Source organism: Ambystoma mexicanum, chromosome 1q (genome assembly GCF_040938575.1).
Source record: "Ambystoma mexicanum isolate Mex_15411 chromosome 1q, UKY_AmexF1_1, whole genome shotgun sequence".
In the NCBI taxonomy this organism is placed as follows: domain Eukaryota; kingdom Metazoa; phylum Chordata; class Amphibia; order Caudata; family Ambystomatidae; genus Ambystoma; species Ambystoma mexicanum.
This window is the reverse complement of record NC_090922.1, coordinates 1211188026-1211207864: the sequence shown is the minus strand read 5'-3', so window position 1 is coordinate 1211207864 and position 19839 is coordinate 1211188026. Positions and strand designations below refer to the sequence as shown.

The 19839-nt window shown below is 46.5% G+C and overlaps 1 protein-coding gene across 11 annotated transcripts in view; it reads left to right on the top strand.

Annotated features, from left to right (window-relative positions):
• SGIP1 (SH3GL interacting endocytic adaptor 1) overlaps positions 1-19839 on the top strand; it is a 1655639-nt gene that overhangs the window by 262534 nt on the left and 1373266 nt on the right. For all 11 annotated transcript variants that reach the window (XM_069641969.1, XM_069641968.1, XM_069641966.1 and 8 more), the window contains exon 2: positions 3778-3841. In XM_069641969.1, coding sequence (XP_069498070.1) covers positions 3778-3841 — 64 coding nt within the window. The remainder of the gene's footprint in view (positions 1-3777; positions 3842-19839) is intronic.

Below are 19839 nucleotides of genomic sequence, written 5' to 3'. Positions count from 1 at the left end.
GGGTTGGGCCTTGTTCTCCTTGGTATTCCCCTGCCCGGTGTACATCAAATAGCCCAATATCTATGGGCTTAACTTGACTCTTTGTATTTGGCAATGCTGTGCAATATGTCCCCTTTCTCTGCATTCGTAGCATCGTGGGCTCTGTGGGGGGTAACACATTCATCCAGCCCAGTATTCCCCCTTCAGTGTCTAGTTTCTGGGGTATTGCAGTCGTTACTCTTCCCAGACCCGGCTGGTTAGGAGGCTTGGAAGGTCCACCCACCATTCTGTTAGTTGAAACATATGTCAGCATTCTTCCCCGACCTGCCTTCTGATATGCTGAGGCTATTTTAATGGTCTCCGTCAGCCTCTGACAGTGATTTCACCCACCTTTTGTACTGGGGTGGGCAAGGTGTCCACAAACTGTTCGCGGATGATTCTCTCGACCTTTTTGTGGAGCCATTTGTCAGCCAACTCCTTTACTCTATAGTATAACTGTTGTGGCGTCTCCTGTGGTAACAACTTTGTATCCCAGAACTTTACCCTGTATGTTTCTTCTTTGTAATTTAGACTCTCCAGGATGACATTCATAGAAATGTAGGCCGTGTCTCCACTGGGATTAGCTGCCTGGTAGGTGCTCTGCTTTTCCCCCCATCATCAAGGGGGCCACATGACTCCATCGTTCTTGCGGCCACTGCGCATTCCTGGCCACCCGCTCAAAGTTTACAGTTAACTGTTCCGGGTCCTCTCCCGCACATACTTCTGCAATACCATGGTCGGTACTTGTGCCTGCCTTTTTGCGGTCGCGGCCTCCACTAGTTGCGATTGCTGTACCTGCAGAGCCTGTTGAAACGTTTGCCTATCGGCCTGGGCCTGCTGACTCTGGATCTGTAGTGCAGGCTGTAGTTGCTGTTGCCCTTCCATCAGTGCTTTTAGCAGACCCTCCATGGCGTTCTCTTCTCAATCCTACCGCTGCCACCATTTCATTACACAAAGAACACTGAGACTGAAGGGGAAATTGCATGCCGTACTTTATTTCTTAACTGTTGCTTATAGGTAGTCCATCAATCTGGCAGCAGAGCAGTGGTTACCTCACCCCCTGCTCTGTATCGCAGTTCCCCTATATAAGTCCTATACAAATTCCCACGGCGTTCTGCTTAAGAGTTAACCCCTTTTCCTGCCCACATCCCCTTTTCTCTTCTGCAGACTCACCTCCTCCCTCGGTGGCGGTGTTCCGTGTGGTAATACCTTGTTTCCTTTTTCGCCTCTTCCAGCTGTTATTCGAGAGTCGTGCTTCGTTACCTTTTTCATACGTCGCACTGTTCTGCAGCCACGTCTGTTCACGTCGGGCCTCCGGTTTCGTTTCCCTGTGCCGGCTAATAAGCCCAAACGAAAGCCTCTTCCGCACCGCTAACTGCAGCCTCCTCAGTCCCTCGTGGCACGACCTCCCCTTCGTGGCAGGCCTCTTCCTCTTTTTAAAGAAAGACTGAACAAAACCATTAACCCAACCCTGCCTCTCTCTGCACCTGGACTCACACCTGACAGTCCTTCATTCTCGAAACGGTCTTGCACACCCTGATTAACCTCTTCCTCCTTTGCGTGCCACAGACACTGCTCCCTCGGTTTTCACCGTCACTTCCTCACACACTCCCTTGTACATCCCCTCTTTAGAAAGCTATCTGCGGACCCTTCCTAGCCGGCTAACTACAGCCATATCTCTACTACCCCCATCTTGGCCAAACCTTTGGAGAAGCTGGTCTTCTCCCAACTTATCCACCACACTGAATTTGTTGGCTGTCTCCACGACCACCTGTCTGGCTTTAGAGCAGCCAGTGGCACGTAAACTGCTCTACTGAACATCTGTGAAGACTTTCTCTCAAACCTTGACTCCCATCTCTCCTTCTGTTCTCATCCTCTTGATGAGACCTCTTCCTTTGAAACTGTCAATCATGCCACCCTCTTAAATCTACTGATACTCTGGGCATCACGATACAGCACTGGCTTGGCTGACCTTTTTTCCTCTCTAATTGGCCCTCCCAGGTCCAACTGGACCCATTTCTCTCCTCTTCTTCACTCTCTCTCCTTGCAGTGCCCCGCAGGGATCTATCCCATCTCTGTGGCCTTTTAACATTGACCTTGCCCTTCTTGCCCACCTGATCTCCTCCTTCTCTCCTCACTTCCAGTGTTATGGGGACGACACTTGGCTCTCATTTGAGCTCCGCTCCTCTACCTCCTCTCCTTCCTCTCTCATTCCCGATTGACTGCTATTCAGGCATGGTGCTAATCTCTACCTAAATGCCAGTTAGACCGAGACCCTTCTCAATGGACCCCCTTATCTTTCCCCCTGACCTCTAGCGCCACCCTCCTTGGGCCCCCCTCTCCTGATCCTCTTGAGGCTAAAAACCTGGATGTCATCTTCAACTCTTCTCTCCTCACATCGCTGACCTTGCCAAGAAGGCTCATTTTCAACTTCACCACCTCGGGGGCATTCTCCCCTTCCTGCCATTCCCCCACAAACTCAATGACTCTAGAGCTCTGGTTCTCCCCAGGCTGGACTACTGCAACAGCCTCTTCCTCAACGTGCCTCTCCTCCCTCCCGTCATGTTCAAATAATCCAGAATAGAACTACGAGACTTCTGCATCTCTCCAGCCCTAAATTCACTCCACTGGCTCCCGGTGGTTGCAAGGATCAAATTTAAGACCCTCTGCATCATCCACAAGGCTTTCTGGGGCCTGGCATTGTGCTACATCCAACTTTCTCTCCCTAAATACCTCCCTGCTAGACTCCTTCGGTCCTCCTGCTCAAACTCTCTACAGGTCAGACGTTTCTCTAAGCAGAGAGTGGGAGGGAGGTACATCTTTCTTTGGCAGGAGATTCCCTCTGGAATAGCCTCCCTGCCCCGCTGACTTGAGCCGGAGCTCCTTAAGTTTTGGAAGCTTCTCAAGACCTTCCTTTTCTCCTCCTTTTTCCCTCTCCCACTTCCCAACTAACACCTGCCATGCCGCTGCGCCTAGATGCCTGGACCCTCTGGTCGAGGGAAGGGCCTGCCACCTGTATGACTCAGTCTGCCTCAGTACTCCCTTCTAGCACTTGGGCATCCTCCCCTGACTAGACTACTGAGTGGTCCACTTGCCCTACAGGCTCCCCCGCACTTGCCCCCCAGCACTTACCCAGAGCCTGGGCCCCCACCTTTCCCCCACCAACCTCCCCCCACCAACCTCCCCCCCTCACCTTCTCCTCTCCCCTCTTCTTTGCTGCACTTGCACGATCTGAATGTCACATGGCCTAGTAGGACCGCTTATTGTTACACCAGGGAAGCACAATTCTTTTTCCTAAGAGCTGCTATTTTAAAGAAGAGGACTACCAACATGTGTTAAATATCTGACATGGATTTCACAATACCCACCTCGAGATCCTTGGAAAACGAGTTCACAGGATGTCATTGGATGCATTTGTGACCATCAACCTGCTTCCCTCTAATTTGGTGAAAAACATGTGGTTGCTTGTGGATTCATTTTTAGAGAATGTTTTTTCTTTTATCTTTAAAGTATTGCTAAAATGCCGAATCCATGTCTCAACATGAACACAAATGTTTTTCTATTTTTATAGGGAATTTGTATTTCTTTGCCTAGTAACCTTGATGTGGCTGCACCTGCATGTTTAATGATGGAAAATGCAAACTACATTAATTACTGTGTAAATTACATATGTTCTTCTTGTGATTACCTACATGGCTGTTCTCGAAATATTTACAATGGTTCACATCTGACATGTAATTCATGTCATCCTTGCCACAGGATTGAAAAAACGAACACGGAAAGCATTTGGAATACGAAAAAAAGAAAAGGACACTGATTCACAGTACGTATATACAGTAACAGAACTGCTGACATGCAAAGCAATTGTTTCTTTATTAGGACACATTATTCATAACTTCTCAATGTAGAAATAATCACATTTTGCAGTCTTGAATGTTTAAACACCGGAGGATAAAGATTGACTATGAAATTACGCTAAGGAACTAAATCGTGAGCTGAAGGTATATTGTGCTTATTTGCACAGCCTCACCATACAAACATGGTGTCCCTTTGGGCACTTGCTTGCATTATGCTTTTTTTAAAATTATTTTTTATTCTGTTTGAGCAGACTTCGAATAAATTGTATTATTACCTAAATACAGTGGAGTCCCTCAGTTTTCCTTGTTGCATAATCTTTTTCCCAAGCTTACAGTCACCATTGGTCTTTAGGTTATAGCCCTCCATTAATTGGGTTGAGTGAGTAAAAAGGCTTAAGAGAACAAGCATTTTCAGTGAATTTAACGTATTCTGTTCCTAACCTGAAATGGTATACGATAGTTATGTTTATGGAACAGTTTGTGTGATTTTTCAATTCAAATGGCAGCCATCATAGCATAGGATTTTTATTTATTTTATTTGTATTTATACATTTTCAGTCTTTCGGAACAAGGTGTTAGGAGGGCTCTGGTCTCAAGGCAGGAGGTTGGGGGAGTGGGGAAAGTTCCATAACGTATCGGCAGAGACGGGGAAGCTCGAGCCTCCAGCTTTGGCACGCTTGAACCTAGGAATACGTAAGCGGTTGGAGTAAGCATCCATGTGGGCCTTTGGAGAATTGTGCTCCAGTCAATATCTACAGTATATAGCCATAGAAGGTACTCTAAATTATAACAAGTCATCCAAACCATCAGTGTGGGGAGTATAGAGGGAAACAACTTTATTTTGGAGTATTGCTCTAGGCCAAATAAAAGATTACGTCAATGAGCAGATTTAGACCTGTCATAAACCACTAGGGCAGTAGTCATGCCTAACTAATAAGGATTCATTCTAACCGGGCCTCTAAAAGGATTTATGCATCTCCCCTGTAAATTACATTCCACATCACCTAGCAGGTGCCACCCCTTGCTACATTTAGGTTCGGTGTTCTCTCCTGCTGGAAGCATTGTATGCAGTATACAACTTGCCTTATATGAAAAGAATAGTTAGCATTGACTTAATCTAACCTGGGATTACCCTACCCAAAACCACAACCACTGCCGACCTGTCTGTATGAGTAATTAATATGTGTAGAATTTCATGCATATTGATTCAGCTGCATGTGGTGCAATCACCACCACATAGCTGTTCTCGGTTTACTGGCCAAGATTGATATGCAAGTACATTCTTGGATTGCTTACTTTCAGATACATGCCGTTGAAAAAACATGTCCTTGGAATCTCAAACATGTTCTTTCTAGCTTGCTAGATGCATATGACTTAATCTGAATGTTGTTCTGTGTTGTGGTGAGCTTTAGCCCACTTCTTCAAATCCAGAACCTCAGTAGTGATTACCTTAAAGATTGTGTGTGTTACTGTGAGGTTGAAGGTCCTACTATTTTATACACCTGCACAAGGCCCTAGTGTGTTTAGGTTTTCCCCCCCTTGCTGTTTTACAATCCTTTGTCATGAAACTTAATCAAAGGCCTAACTAGGGAAAGAAATACTGTATGTACCTCATTGTGGTCTTGAACCACAGAAATGCATAGCGACCAGGTGACTTGTGACTTGTGACATGTTGAAGTACCTTCACACAGTTGGCTGTTTGGGATACACTGGTTGGTGACCCCTATAATTGTAGTGGACTACAGTTTGCTGCATTTCAGTTGTGTACAGGATCCCCTGTTTAAATTTAGTACAGAGTTAACCAGCCTAACCCTGTGAGGGATATAATTGGATACAGATGTCGCTATATATGGCCATGGCCCCGGCCTGCCTTGGAAAGTGGGGATTGCAGTAGATCTGGTCAGATAAGTGAATTATTTAACTTTGAATCCATACATGTGAATGGAATGATGTCCAAGCAAGTTTGAATCTCATGGCACCAACTGGTTGCTAAAAGCAATTCAGATGGCAACGTTTAGAAAAAAACATTTGAAAAATAGTAAATTAGTAATGTATTGCTCATGCAGGCATTTATAACATCTCAGCTAGAGCCTGTATCTAATAAATTGTAAACCTGGTTACACTAACGCTATATAAACAATGCAGCACACTTCTGGGGAACGAAAGCATCTAGTACAGGCCCTGTCGCCAGCAGTATACAGGAGCGTTTGATGACAATTTTATGATTAAGTTCACACCATATGCCAGCATTGCCATTTGAAGTCGTTTTTATGCAGCTGCGCCAACCGTCTATCCCAACATTGCCACAATCTATGCCATTATGGCCACTATAAATAACTTTTAGGAAGGTGTAAACACAATCTAGGGTTGTATTGTCACTGTAAATCACGTTGAGGCTGCAGCCACAATATATGCTAAAATTCTCAATGTATCCAATTGGATGATGTTGCACAAACACTATAAGCAGGATTGCCACTATCAATAGCTTCCATGATGAAGCCCCTGCCGACAATCACATGGATCTATTGCACACATCCAGATATCAACCACTCCTCTCCCACACGCAAACATTTGACACACTAAATCTGAAGCAAGGACATGTATGGATTTGACCTCCGCTGGTGCAGGAAGGACCGAACCCGCGCACAGGCTTGCTGGCTACACCCCTTAACCTGGAACCTCCTCTGTCAATATTAGACAAACCAGACCGTTTTTACATTTCAGCATGGAACTCCAGGCCCTCCTTGTCAAGGATTGGCTCCTCCCTAATGCCTAGTTCCACACACCCTGCACTTGCCACCTAACTTGAGTAATAGCAGTCTGCTGCGCCCAGGTTTCCTCATCTGGTTACTTGTAGATCCCTTAATGCCAAATTGGCCACCCTCTCTTACCCTTTGACTCCACGCTCCCTTGTATTGATCCCTTGCGATCTGCTCATCTTACCGTTTACTTCCACCTATAACTTATAACGCACTCTGTTGCTTCCCATAGCTAGGTACACTCAAAATGAATACCATTAATAATAAATGTAAAAGTCCACAATACAAGTCTGCAGTGTCTTTTTTTTTGACACACATGCTTCTTTTTGATACACATGTTGGTAATCGAAATATACACATACATCTATTTTGAGCACACAATGCACAGTGGGCTTTGTTTTCATTGTGTCACTACTCACCCTAACAGTAAAAGCTTTGCAAAATTAGAGTGCTATATATTTGTTTGGACATTCTTTCATTTTGAGTGTGAGGCTTCAAGTAGAAATCGACTGCTTGTTTTGCTTGCATTTGTTGGACATGGAAAGGTGGTCTTTGGTGACAGTTGAGGAAAGCAGCTTGTGACTATGGTCCATTAGCCCTGGGTCCCTACCTGCACTGTGTGGACTGTGGGGGAACCCGCTATTCCGGTTGGTAGCACTTTAGGTGCTTAGCCGATCTGAGTTTCCTTTATACATGGATAATGCAGATCTACCCTAGTTTGATAATTCAGCTGTTCACTCATGGGGAATTGCGTCGGCAATCAATTTACAGAATCTTACCTCCTAACTGCTTCTAAGTAGTGTTTTTAGTGGCTTAAAAATACTGACCAGTGTAGTATGGACTTCTAACTAGCAATATTTCTAGTTGAAAAAAAGTGTTTAGTTTTAATGGAGCCGTAATGGATACTTTGTTACAGGAGTTTTTTGGACTAGAAGTTCTCACTCAAACATGTATGATGATTTATACAGATTACTCAAGCATGTTTTGAGAATTTATTTGTGGTTCATTTAGCAAATGCTTATGTTTAGTTGGGCAGTAGAGTGGTTTTGTTGGCATTGAGACCTCCCTAGTGTTTTTAAGGAAGGTGATGAGTCAGTGATTGTTGTTTTGTAATTTACTTACTTAATGTATGGTTATTCTAATTGGATCAATACAGTCACACATATTGTTTGTTTATTATTTCTTATTATATACTCGTCAAGTTAGAACCCAGTTTTCCTGAAGGAGGGTGCTTTAACACCCGAAATGCGTTGTGATCTAACATGGATGGAGATTTTACTGTTTTGTGTAAATGGAAACCTAAAAAATGCTGGATGTTTAGGGGTCTTGGACTTGAGTTGATACCTAATTGCTGCACAGGTTACCCCGATGCTCCAATGGGCCCCACAGGAGAACTCAAATGGGTGGTCAAACATAGAAAGAGACGCGACCAACATGCCTTCGGAGAATCTAGGTTTTCTGATACCAAAATACAGGGGAGCGGGGGGGGGGTAAGGGGGTACACCGCTAGTCACCAGAAAAATCACCCTCTTTTACTTGAATAAAGCGCTGCTGGGTAAGAAAGTACAACTGGGGAGAGGCCCACTCGCGCCAATGACCTATAAACCGGACTTCACACTCGGGAAGCTGCCTAATATCTGGACACATTGGGGGGGGCTGGACAATCACTGCTGTTGGGGGGGTGGGGGGAAATTCTACTCATGTGGGAACCCCTTGATGTTTGTGGAATGTAAACACAAATTCCAGATAACAGAACGCGAAGGATTTCACTACGCACAAATAAGACATTGGATCTCAAACAAATCAATAAAAGAAAGGGCCAATACAGTACCACTGAGGTTGGAACTTGCAATAAAAGAAAAGGCAAACAAGAAAGGGGTCTCAAGACTATCATCTGCTAGATGGGACAAGTCCAGGAGACATCCTACCGTACATGTCAAAATGGGAACGAGACCTGGGCGAATCTATCACGGAGGACAAATGGGGTCAGATATGGCGCCGGGCAATGAAAAGCTCCAAGTGTGTGCCAATCAAGAATCTGCATATAAACTGTCTCAGGTGGTACATGACACTTCAAAGCCTGCACTCGATCAACCCAAGCCCCCCCCCCCCTCCCTCATGCTAGCGGGGCTTTGGACAAATCGGAGACTTGGTGCACACGTGGTAGGCCTGACCCTTAGCCGAGGTCCACTGCAAAGAAATCCTTTGCCATATTAAGGATGTAACAAAGGTACAATTGCCCCTCAACCTAGTGGTGGTGTTATTGGGTTCCACGATGGAGGGAGTCTATGATGCCTCCGGAAGCGGCGCCACCCTCATCACCCAAATGCGGAGTTCAGCCAGGATCCCCCTGGCACACATGGAAGAACAAGCAGGGGGCCGTCATAGCTATGTGGTGGGGGAGGCTGTGGGGAGTGATGGCAATGGAGAAAGCGGCAGCTCTAACGGCACCGATCAAAAGTTCTTGGCAGGCCTGGCTCTCATGAATTTGTGGCAGATAGAGAACAGAACTACTTTAAGCCAACATTGCTTCTCAACTTCTACATCATCTGACAACAGCCTATACTCTGAAGCATCCTACCTAACTGGTATAAATCCCCAGACTGAGCTAACAATAAAAGAGGTTATCACTTCAACTTTATCTAGAGAGTTAAATGATATGATATATGATATGGCATTTATAACGCCCCTATACACAAGTGTTTAAGGCGCGACGAGGCAAGGGAGAGGGAACAGAGGGAAGACTGAGACACCAATCGTACTAGGCCAGGTGTCATTCAGATCGTGCAAGTGTATGGGAAGGGGAAACGTGCAGGGGGCAAGGGTGAGGGGAACAGTGCAGTACATGGGATGAATAGAATAAATAAATAAAAAATATACGGCCAGCTAGAGGCAAGTGCAAGGGTAAGTGCAGACATCAGGTGCAAGTGCTGGTAGGGGGGACTGTAGGGATACAGAAAACAGTCCCGAAGTGTGGGGGGTGCCAGGGAGGCAGTGCAGGAGTGCAACTTGCAGGGGAGGTGGCATGGGCCCAAGACCGGAGTGTGGCCAGGTAACCAGTGCAGTTTCAGCCCGGAATTCAGCAGGGGAGAGGAGGCGAGAACGCAGAAGCAAAGAGGAAGGTTTTGAGGTGCTTCCGGAGATGGTTCTCCAAGTTTCAGGGAGTCTGTTCCAGAGGGAGGCCCCAGCCGAAGAAAGAGATCTACCACCAACTCGTTGCTTGGGGAAGCGACTGACCCTGAGGGAGTTGGAGGCGTATGAGCCAAGAGCTCGAGAAGGAAGATATTTAGGAAGAGAGAGTTGAAGGTATTGAGGCCCCAGAAGGCCTTGTGGACAATGCAGAGAGTTTTGAACTTAAGACTCGCAAAGGAGTAAGAGATTTGGGGGTTAGATGAGAGTTACATAAATAATGTTATGAGCACTAATGTTGAACGTAGCAAGGAATGGAACCGAGAAAAGAAAATTGTGAGGTAATGTAAGCTCCTGTGTTTGTGGCTCATTATGTAATAGTTTGTAAACAAAAAAGAAAAGAAAATGCAGAATGTTAAAATGTTTATTATTGATGAAGAGTACCAATATTCAATAGCTTATTGTAACCGGAAATTATTTAATATGGTATTATATTGCAGTAAATTGTTTTAGTATATCTTGTGTATATCTTTTCTAAAACATTTTCTTAATTGAAGGGATTTATTCCCCAGAAGAGTGCAGTGTAAATGTTACCAGGTTTGCCGCCAACTGGTTGCTGCCAAGTTTGAACGGATGTAGCCTGTTATTGGGAGTGGAGACCTTCTCTTAGCTCCTGATTTATCCCTACGGTGTCCACCTTTAACTTGTCAAACCCTCAATCCAACTCTTGAAGAATCCCCTTAAGGATTTATGGCAGAAGTTAGTTTGTTTATTTTGTTATGCGCACAAGACCCGTATGTAAAAGAGCGCAGCAGAATGAAAATGCAATGCTTACATGGTTACAAACACAAGTTACAAAATTAGCATAAATGAGAATTTTACAGATAGGTCAAAGTTTACACAAATATACAACGGTATCAAAATATACAGAGGGGAAGACCCTTTACTGATGCAGGAGAGGAGCCAAGCAGTGTGCAAAGGTGTACACAGACACCAATCACCTTCATGTATCATTCAGGGCTCTAGGTTGGGCCCTAGTAGCAGACAGTCTTACAGGTCACAGGTAGGGGGTCTGTAGCGGTGATATGTTTGATAACATTTTTTCTGAAATGACAGTAGTGTTGGGCAGCTCTCAGGTCTTGGGGCAGTGAGTTCCAACATTTGGCGGCCTTTACAGGGAAGCTATTACCTCCAATGGTTGTAAGTTTGTATTTGGGTATGGTAAGACAATTAGCAGTGCCTGTTCTAGTAGTTCTGAGTGGTTCTTCTCTGAAGTTTGGCAATCAGATACGTGGGTGCCATATTGTTGAGGGCATTGTGTGTAAGAGATAGCAGCTTCAGCTGTATTTTGTTATCTGTGGATAACCATTTATGGTGTCGTCTAAGGGGAGAAATGTGGGTTTTTATTTATGCCTAAGGCTGCTCTTAAGGAATTATTTTGTAGGATTTGGAGCTTATGAATAGTAGTTTTATTCGCACCACTGTAGAGAGCATTGCAGTAGTCGATTCTGGAAACTATTAAGGCTTTGGCCAGGATCAAGCAACTCTCGTCAGAGAGGAATGCTTTCCCGCTCTAAGAAGCTTACACGTGTAGGCTGTGGAGGAGGTCAGTGATTTGATCTGCTTATCGAAAGACAATGTAGAGTCTAGGTAGAAGCCGAGGGTTTTTACCTCTTTGGAGACTTTAATGGTATTCCCATCAATGTTGAAGGAGGAGTAATCCTGCCCTAGTTTTTTGATATTAGCTTGTGAACCCAGAATTATCAACTCCGTCTTATCGTTCAAGCAAAGGCCGTGGGTGGCCATCCATGCTTGGATGATAAGATATACTTTGTTCACCAACCCCGTGTCTTTGCAGTGATCCCCAGAAAGCGGGAGGAGAATATGGGTGTCATCTGCATAGTTGGTGTAGGTGACACCCATATTGTCCAGATAATCAAACAAGGGTTTGGTGAAGATGTTGTAGAGAGTTGGTGAGATGCAAGATCCTTGAGAGACCCCGCAGAGAATGGGGGAAGGGTCAGCCGCTGCAGATGGAGAGCAGACTCTCATTGTTCTCTCGCTAAGGAAGGACCTAATCCATTTAATAGCTTCCGGGGAGAAGTGGGCAGCAGAGTCAAGGTGTTGGCAGAGGACATTGTGATTGACCAGATCAAACGCGGCTGACAGATCAAGAAGGAGCAGAAGTACTGATTTTCCTTTGTCCCTCAGCTCATCAATTTGGGTCTTTAAATCAATAAGGGCTGTTTCTGTTCCATGTAGCGGGCAGAAGCCAGATTGTCTATTACCAAGGAGTTTAGACTGTTCAAGGTGTTTTTGAATTTGCATGTATGCGGCTTTATCTAGCATTTTAAGTAAGAATGGGACCGTGGTGATGGGTCGTTAGTTGGTAGGGATAAGTGGGTCTAAGGTTTGTTTCTTGAGGAGCTGTAGCACCCAAGATTGTTTGAGGATAGCAGGGATGGTGCCTGTGTCAAGAGGCGTTGATCATTTTGGTGATGAATGGGGATAGGTCTCTGGCATCTTTTATTAATTGGGCTGGGCAGGTGTCACCTTTGCAATTAGATGGTTTCAGTGACAGGATCATTTTTTCAACTTCCAGGGTAGACATTTTGGAGAAATTGAACGTGTTAATATGGGCCTGTGGTGGGACATTTGTTACAGGACTATTCAATGGGTATTTTGCTGAATTTTATTTTGCAGGGGGGTGACAATTTTAGTGGCTAGTGCTTGTTGGATGTCTGAACACCAAGATTTGTCCTTGGTACAAATGTCAGGTTCTGCTATAGGGGACTCGAGTTCTTTGCGTATGGAGAACAGTTCTTTCATATTGGCGTTACTAATGGCAATACGCTCATCGTACGATTTACGTTTGGCCTGGCAGATTTCTTGCTTATAGAGTGAGGACCGTGAGGATAATTTGGTCTTATGCTAGAAGGGCAGCGTCTCCAATTAGTTTCGCTTTTCCTTTTTAGTGTGCAAAGGTCTTTAAGTTGAGGCCTAAACCATTTATTTGTGGGCTATAGGTTTGCTAGGCCTGAGTTTGAGGGGGGCAATTCTGTCCATGGTGGAGAGCATGATATTGTTGAATTCCTGAACTGGGGTACTAGGGTCAAGATTTTCTGACAGTCGAGGGTGGGAAGGATAGCAGGGATAATTTTCTCTGGTATACTTTTTTTATTTCTAGTTGGGCAGGGTGGTGCTGCTGGGGGCACCTGTGGGGTGAATCTTGTAGTTGATAAGTCGAAGGACACCAGTGAGTGGTCTGTCCAGGAGAATGGTAGGATGGAGGTGATGGTGGCTGTGCAATTGCAATCCGCTATCCAATCCAGTATTATTCCTTTTTGATGGGTAGGTTTAGTAACTTTTTGGGAAAGACCTAATGCCTTAATTGTTGTGGCTATATCTGTGGCATGTTTATCGGTTTGGTCCATAAAGCCAAGGTTGAGGTCCCCTAATAGGAGTATTTGCGAGGATGGTTTGAGGTTGTTTCTGAATAGATTGTGCAGGTCCTCCTCAAAGGTCCCAAGTGGACCAAGCGGTCTATATATTAGGTGAATGGTCAAAGTTTGAGAATTATTTATTTGGAATTTGACCGAGAGGACTTCACACGATTGTAACAGATGGGCAGGGGCTAGTCGTAGGCCTAGAGATATTCTAGAGATGATGGCGATGCCATCTCCTCGGGTACTGTCAGTCTTGTCTTGCTATGGTGTAGCCATCGGGAGTCGCTAGCATGAGAGCGGGTCCTGCTGCGCTATGTTTCCGTAATGGCTAGAAAATCAAGCTTACCCTCTGTAATTAGATAGGCAATGTCGATGGCATGTGCAACAAGCATCCTTGCATTGAGAAGGGCCCCTTTTAAGGGGTTGGGGTCACGGTAGATGCATTGATCAGGGTAGAATTGTCGGCATTATTAGCACGCGTCTTACACTTATGGTTATTGTTCTGGATATTTGTGTCCCATGTAGATAGTGGCGGAGACAATTTAATGTTAAGGTTAGTTTTGCGGTTAGTATTTGGGAGCAATCTTCTCATGGTTCGTATATTTTAGGGAGACTAGCCCAGAGACGTACATTTCTCTTTGTAGTATCACAAGGTAAAGAGGCATAGGGTGCTATGGTGCAAGCCCTTTTATGTGGAGGTTGACTCATGGTGTCAAGGTTTATTGGTATGGATGGGCTAGAATTTGAGAGTGGTGCTAGTAGGTAACTGACAAGCATCAAGGTACATAACAGCAGTACTAAGGTTACCATTTTCATGTAGCACTATGAGAGAGAGTGAAGGCTAATGCCAGAGGCACTGGGATAGAAGTGTGATTTTTGGCTGGACAGTCCGCTGAAGGTAGATTCTGCTTGGCTAGGATGTAATACCGAGTAGACGCAGATCGACTAGGTTAGAATACTTTAATAATTTTTTTTTTTTTAATTTTATTCAAACCAAACAACAATACAAACAAACCCAACACGCAGTACAATTCACGACAGTTCCATTAAACACCATTTTGTTTTTTCATTTTTGTCACTGCTCCCCTAGTCCCACCCTCCATTATGAGCCTATTTGTACTTCGCATTCAGTATCTGCTACATGTGGCAGGGTCTCACTACCCTTGGATTCCGTTGGGTCCGATATAGAGCCGAACAGTTCCGCTATTAATAATTTCCATGCCATCAGGGTACCCACGTCTTCTTCCCCACTCATGCTGCTCGCCTCCTGCCATACTATCGTTTCAGCCTCCGCCCATTTCTGCAACTCCTTCCACCATACATCCACCCGTGGCTTGTGGCACTTCCTCCATCCCATGGCAATCCTCCGTTTTGCTAGCACGTATGCCACATTTTTCAATTTCCCAACATGTTTAAGTTTCTGTAGTCTGGGGAACCCTCCAAGTAAGCAAGCCCAGACCGTGTCTATGACGAGCATGACCCCCTTCTCTGCCAATTTTTGTGCCACTTCACCCCAAAAACACTCAATTACTGGACATGACCAAAACATGTCATGTCAGCGTTTTCCATGTCGCACTTAGGACACGCCTGTCGCCCAGCGTTTCCGAACTTGGACATTCTCAGAGGGGTCATATATGCTCTATGCGTTATATACAGCTGTATTTGTTTTAGTCTGGCATTTCTTGACACCTTCTTGTGATATCCCAGGGTGGGTTCCCACATCCCATCTTCCATTGGGGCCCTCACCTCCGCTTCCCAATCCATCTCATACAATCTAGAAATCTCATGCCCTCCCTCCGATATATCATATATTACCCCCATGATAGCGTCCGGTTCCTCTGTCAATACTGTTTCAGGCCACGTTTTCTGAATTTTCTGAACCATCCTATGGTATGTAACATATTGGCCCGTATGTAATCCCACCTCCTCCCCAAGTTATTCAATGTCCCTAATGGTCCCCTCTTGCCAGATGTCCCCTAACGTTACCAGACCCACCGATTCCCAGTAGGTTCTGATAATCCCTCAACTCCTTATCCCCTCCTGTTAAAGCCACCAGTGGTACCTGCGGGGAGCATGGGAGTGGGTCCTCCATCATCCGACATGCTCAACGCCACATTTTCCACCCAAGCATCATCATCCCAGGGCGCTCCTTCATTTCTGTCTCAAACAACCATATCATTTCCCTTAGGTATTTTGGGCAGGACTGTACCCCATTTTACTTAAGTTCAGGGGTCGCTTCGTCGGAGAGCCACTTGGCCACATATTGCAGTTGACTTGCTACATAGTAAACCTCAAAATTAGGCAGTTTAATACCCCCCTTTTCATAGAAGTTCTGCAACTTTCATAGCGCCACTCTATTCCGGGTACCATGCCATAGGAAGTCCCTACACATACTATTTAGTTTAGCAAAAAACTTCTTGGGTATCATATGTGGGATATTACTAAAATAATGTAGAAGCCTAGGCAGGACCACCATCTTAAGCATTGCCCCCCGTCCCATCATTGCTAGGGGTAACTTCTCCCAAAACTTCATGCATTTCCATATTTTCTCAATAGCTATCTCAGTGTTGTGCTTATGTTCCGCTTCTGCCGTGCGCTAAACATCTATTCCAAGGTAACGGAAAGAACTAATCACCCATGGTATCTGTAACACGGGTAACCTTTCCACAGGGGTCCCCTTATAGCTACCTAGCGGGAATATACTAGATTTTTGAGGATTCACTGCTATTCCGGACATCCCCGCATACCTCCATCACTTCCAGAATATATTGAAGATTTTCTTCTGGGTATTTCAAGTATAATAACAAATCATCCGCATATAAGGATATTAAGTGCCGTTCTCCCCCCAACCTCAATACCTATCGTATCATATTGTTGCCTGGGGTATATTGCCAAGGGCTCCAGGGCTAGAATGTAAAGCATCGGGGACCAGGGGCACCCCTGCCTGGTGCCTCTACTAAGTTGACATCTCTCGGATATCACTGATCCCATTCGAACTCTGGCTAGCGGCTAACTGTATAGCATTTTCGCCCACCTGATATAACCCGGCCCTACTCCGTATCCTCCCAGGGCCGCCAGCAGCCATGGCCACTTAACTGAGTCAAAAGCTTTTACTGCGTCTAAGGATACAATCGCCATTTCGCCTTCATTCTTACCCGCCCATTCGATCACCCGGTGGAGTCGCCTATGGTTGTGAGTTATGTTCCTATTCGGGACATAGCTCGTTTGGTCTGGGCGGATTAATTTGCTAATTACTCTTTGCAATCTGTTTGCCAGGACAGCCGTCAATATCTTGCTGTCCTGGTTCAGCATCGACAAAGGCCGGTAAGAGCTACAGGTATGCCCTCGTTTGTTGGGTTTAGGCAGCGGTATTATGATCGCTTCTCTGAGTGACTCCGGCAGCCTTCCCATCTCAAACGCTTCATTAAGCATGTCTAGCATTGGGGGGGAGCACTTCTTCTCTATATACTTTATAAAATTCGCTAGGGAACCCATCTGCTCCTGGGATCTTACTGGTGGGCAACTGCCTCACGACCTCCAACTCCTCCAAGGTGATTGGTGCATCAAGCTCCTCTCTTTCCTCATCACTTATCTTGGGCAGTCCTTTATCTTCTAGTGTTTCGGTTATCTCCTCTTGGCTGCCCCCCTCCTTGTCCCCGTATAACACCCTGTAATAATCCGCAAATTCCTTGTTGACTCCTTCTTGGGTATCTACTACATCACCGTCTTCTTTAGTTATTGTCCTAATCGGGGGCCTAGGGGTTTCGCTCTTGTACAGCCACGCTAAGAGCCTACCTGTTTTATCCCCTCCCGCATGCTGTCTTTCTACATATTTTTTTGTAATTGAGGTTGCAGAGCCTTTCCCAGTATTCCGCACATTCCTGCTGTAGTTTAAGTACTAGCTCCGTATCCACACTGCCATTTTCTAATATTCTTTCTAGTTCATCTTCTGCTATTTGTAGGTCAGCCAGAACGCCACCCTGCAGGCTCTTTGACTTAGCTATGGCAACCCCCCGCATCACCACATTAAAAGCTTCCCATAGTGTATCCGCCGAGTCAACACTACCAGTATTCACCTCAAAATAGTTGATCTCATCTCTTATGTCCTCTCTAAAGACCGGATCTTTAAGTGCCTCTGCTCGGAGGCACCATGTCGGGATCCGCGCCCTCGGGGGGCAGTATTGCCACCCGAGGACCAGGGGCGAGTGATCTGAGAGGACCCTCGCCTTATATTCTATTTGAGTACTCTGTCATTGCATCCAGCGTGGCAAAGACATAATCCAATCTTGTGTGTAGCTGCTCCGGGGCTGAGTAGTGCGAATATTGCCTTCCATTAGGATGTTTTGTTCTCCACTCATCTACCAAGCCAAAGTCATCTAGTAACGCCTGCAATGCTTTAGCCGCTGGGGTGGGCCTATCAATCCTGCTATCGGATCTGTCTACCTTGGGGTTCATTACACAATTAAAATCCCCGCCCCAAATAACCGCACTTCCCACACACATACTAAGGTTGCTGCACAGAGTTCTGACGTATACCGCCGTGTTTTGGTTGGGGGCATATGTATTTACGATGTATACCTCTTTATTCTCCACCAGCCCTCTCAATATAACCATCCTCCCATCAGTTTCCGCCACTTCCTGTAGTAGCTGAAACGGGACGTGCGGCACTGCCCCGACAAGCACTCCCCTAGCGTAAGCAGAATATGACGAACCCACCACAATCCCTTTCCATTTTTTCCCCAGTAGCTCCAACTTCTCTCGCGTCAGATGCATCGCCCTAATGGCCACTTAACTATTAGTACTAAATGGGGGTGTAAAGACTAGCTCTGCAAGGCTCCTTAATGAAGCAATAGTCGCAGTACATTATCTATTCCAATCTGGTCTTATCTGCCCACAGGCCGCACCAATGACTATAGTCAAGTCCCATAGTCCTAAACCGCACCATCTTCCGGTGCCCCCATCGCGCACTACTTATCTCCTCTGTCTCCTCCTCTCGTCTGGATGTCGGACTCCTGGGGGCAACCCTGCGAGCCATCCCATGGCATCCTCCGGAGTTTCAAAAAACAAAGTCCTATTTTTGTGAAAAACTTTCAACTTCGCCGGGTAAAGCAGCATATACCTATGGCCCACTTCCCTCAATCTCCTCTTAGCAGCCCCGAAGTTCATTCGACTCCGCTGCACCATCAGGGTATATTCCGGGTAGGCCGTTATATTTGCCGCCCCTCGTTTAATTGTTCCACCTTTGCGGAAGTGTTCCAGTATCCTTTCTCGATCCCGGTAGTTAAGGATTTTGGTGATTACCGGCCTAGGTGGATTGCCTGGCGGCGGCTTCCTCGCTAGAGCCCTATGCGCCCGTTCCACCGCTGATCCCTGAGACAGAGCTCCTTCAGGTATCTCTGGCAACAACATGGATTCGATAAACTCTGTGGGGTTGTGGCCCTCTGCTCCCTCTGGCAAGCCCACAATGCGGATGTTATTCCTCCCGGCGCGTCCTTCCGCTTCCTCCGCCCTATTCTCCAGATTGCCCACTCTCTGCACCAGGGCGTGCAGTTCCGACTTGTGTGAAGCACAGTCCGCTGTGTTCGGGCTCACTTCTTTCTCGAGGTTCAGTGCGCTCCGCCAGGGACCTGACGTCCTGCCGGAGTAGATTCACCTCTTCCTGCACCTCACCGACCTTAAGGTCCAACGCTGTTTTCAGTTCAGTCATAGCAAGTTCAAGCTTGGCCTCCCAAGCCACCTTCAGGTCTGCAATCGCAGCTAGGACCTCCTGGTTTGTGCCCGTGAAGCCATGCCACCAGCGGGGGGCTTGTCCTTGCTCCTGGCACTTTCCGGGCCAGGCGGTGTCCTGGTGAATTTGTCCAGCGTAGGCTGCTTCCCTTTCGGTCTTGGAGGTTTGTTGGACATGACACTGCAGCCGTTGGTCGTGGGTCAGCCCCACCACTTGTGCTCCGCAGTTCCGGCGGGGGCAACCCTTTGTGGTCTCTCACGCTCCAGGGGGCCGCTTCAGAGGTGTATCAAGGCTAGCCCTCGTTCGCCGCAATGGGTTGTGCTCTCCCACGTAGCTGTACAAATCTCCACTTCAACCTCACCTCGGGGTTGGGGGGGGGGAGGCACACTCAGTCCCAATATCACCAGCACCACCCAGGCATGGGGGTGTCAGTATGTCAAAGGCTCATCCAGCCTTCCCCTCGACCCGTCCTAGGCAGCCTGTGGTGGCCTGCAAGTACGCTTTCTCCCTTCTCTGCTGTTTGGGCAGCACCAGGATGCTCGTGATGGTCAAAGCATTTGTCATTGAGTGTGCCTGTGATAGCGCCAGGGGGTGTGTTGCGGTGCAGAATGTTATTAGGTTCCCATGCAAAGCATCCCGTTCAGTGTCCAGTTACTTTTATTGTGTTGTGGCGCAACCCGGACACTTCACTTCTTGCCTGAAGGCCGATGCCCCTGTTGCCGGCTTCAGGGCCGTTGCCCTCCCTGCGCATGGGCTGCTCTGCGTGTCCTATGCCTCTTGCACGTTCGAGCACCAGTGCTCCCTGTTGTGCTTCTGCTTGTTGTTACTGTGCGCACTCCCTCGAGGGTCAATACTCCAGCTTCCCTCCTCACGTTCGTTCCCTGCGTTGCCGTTGCATACCT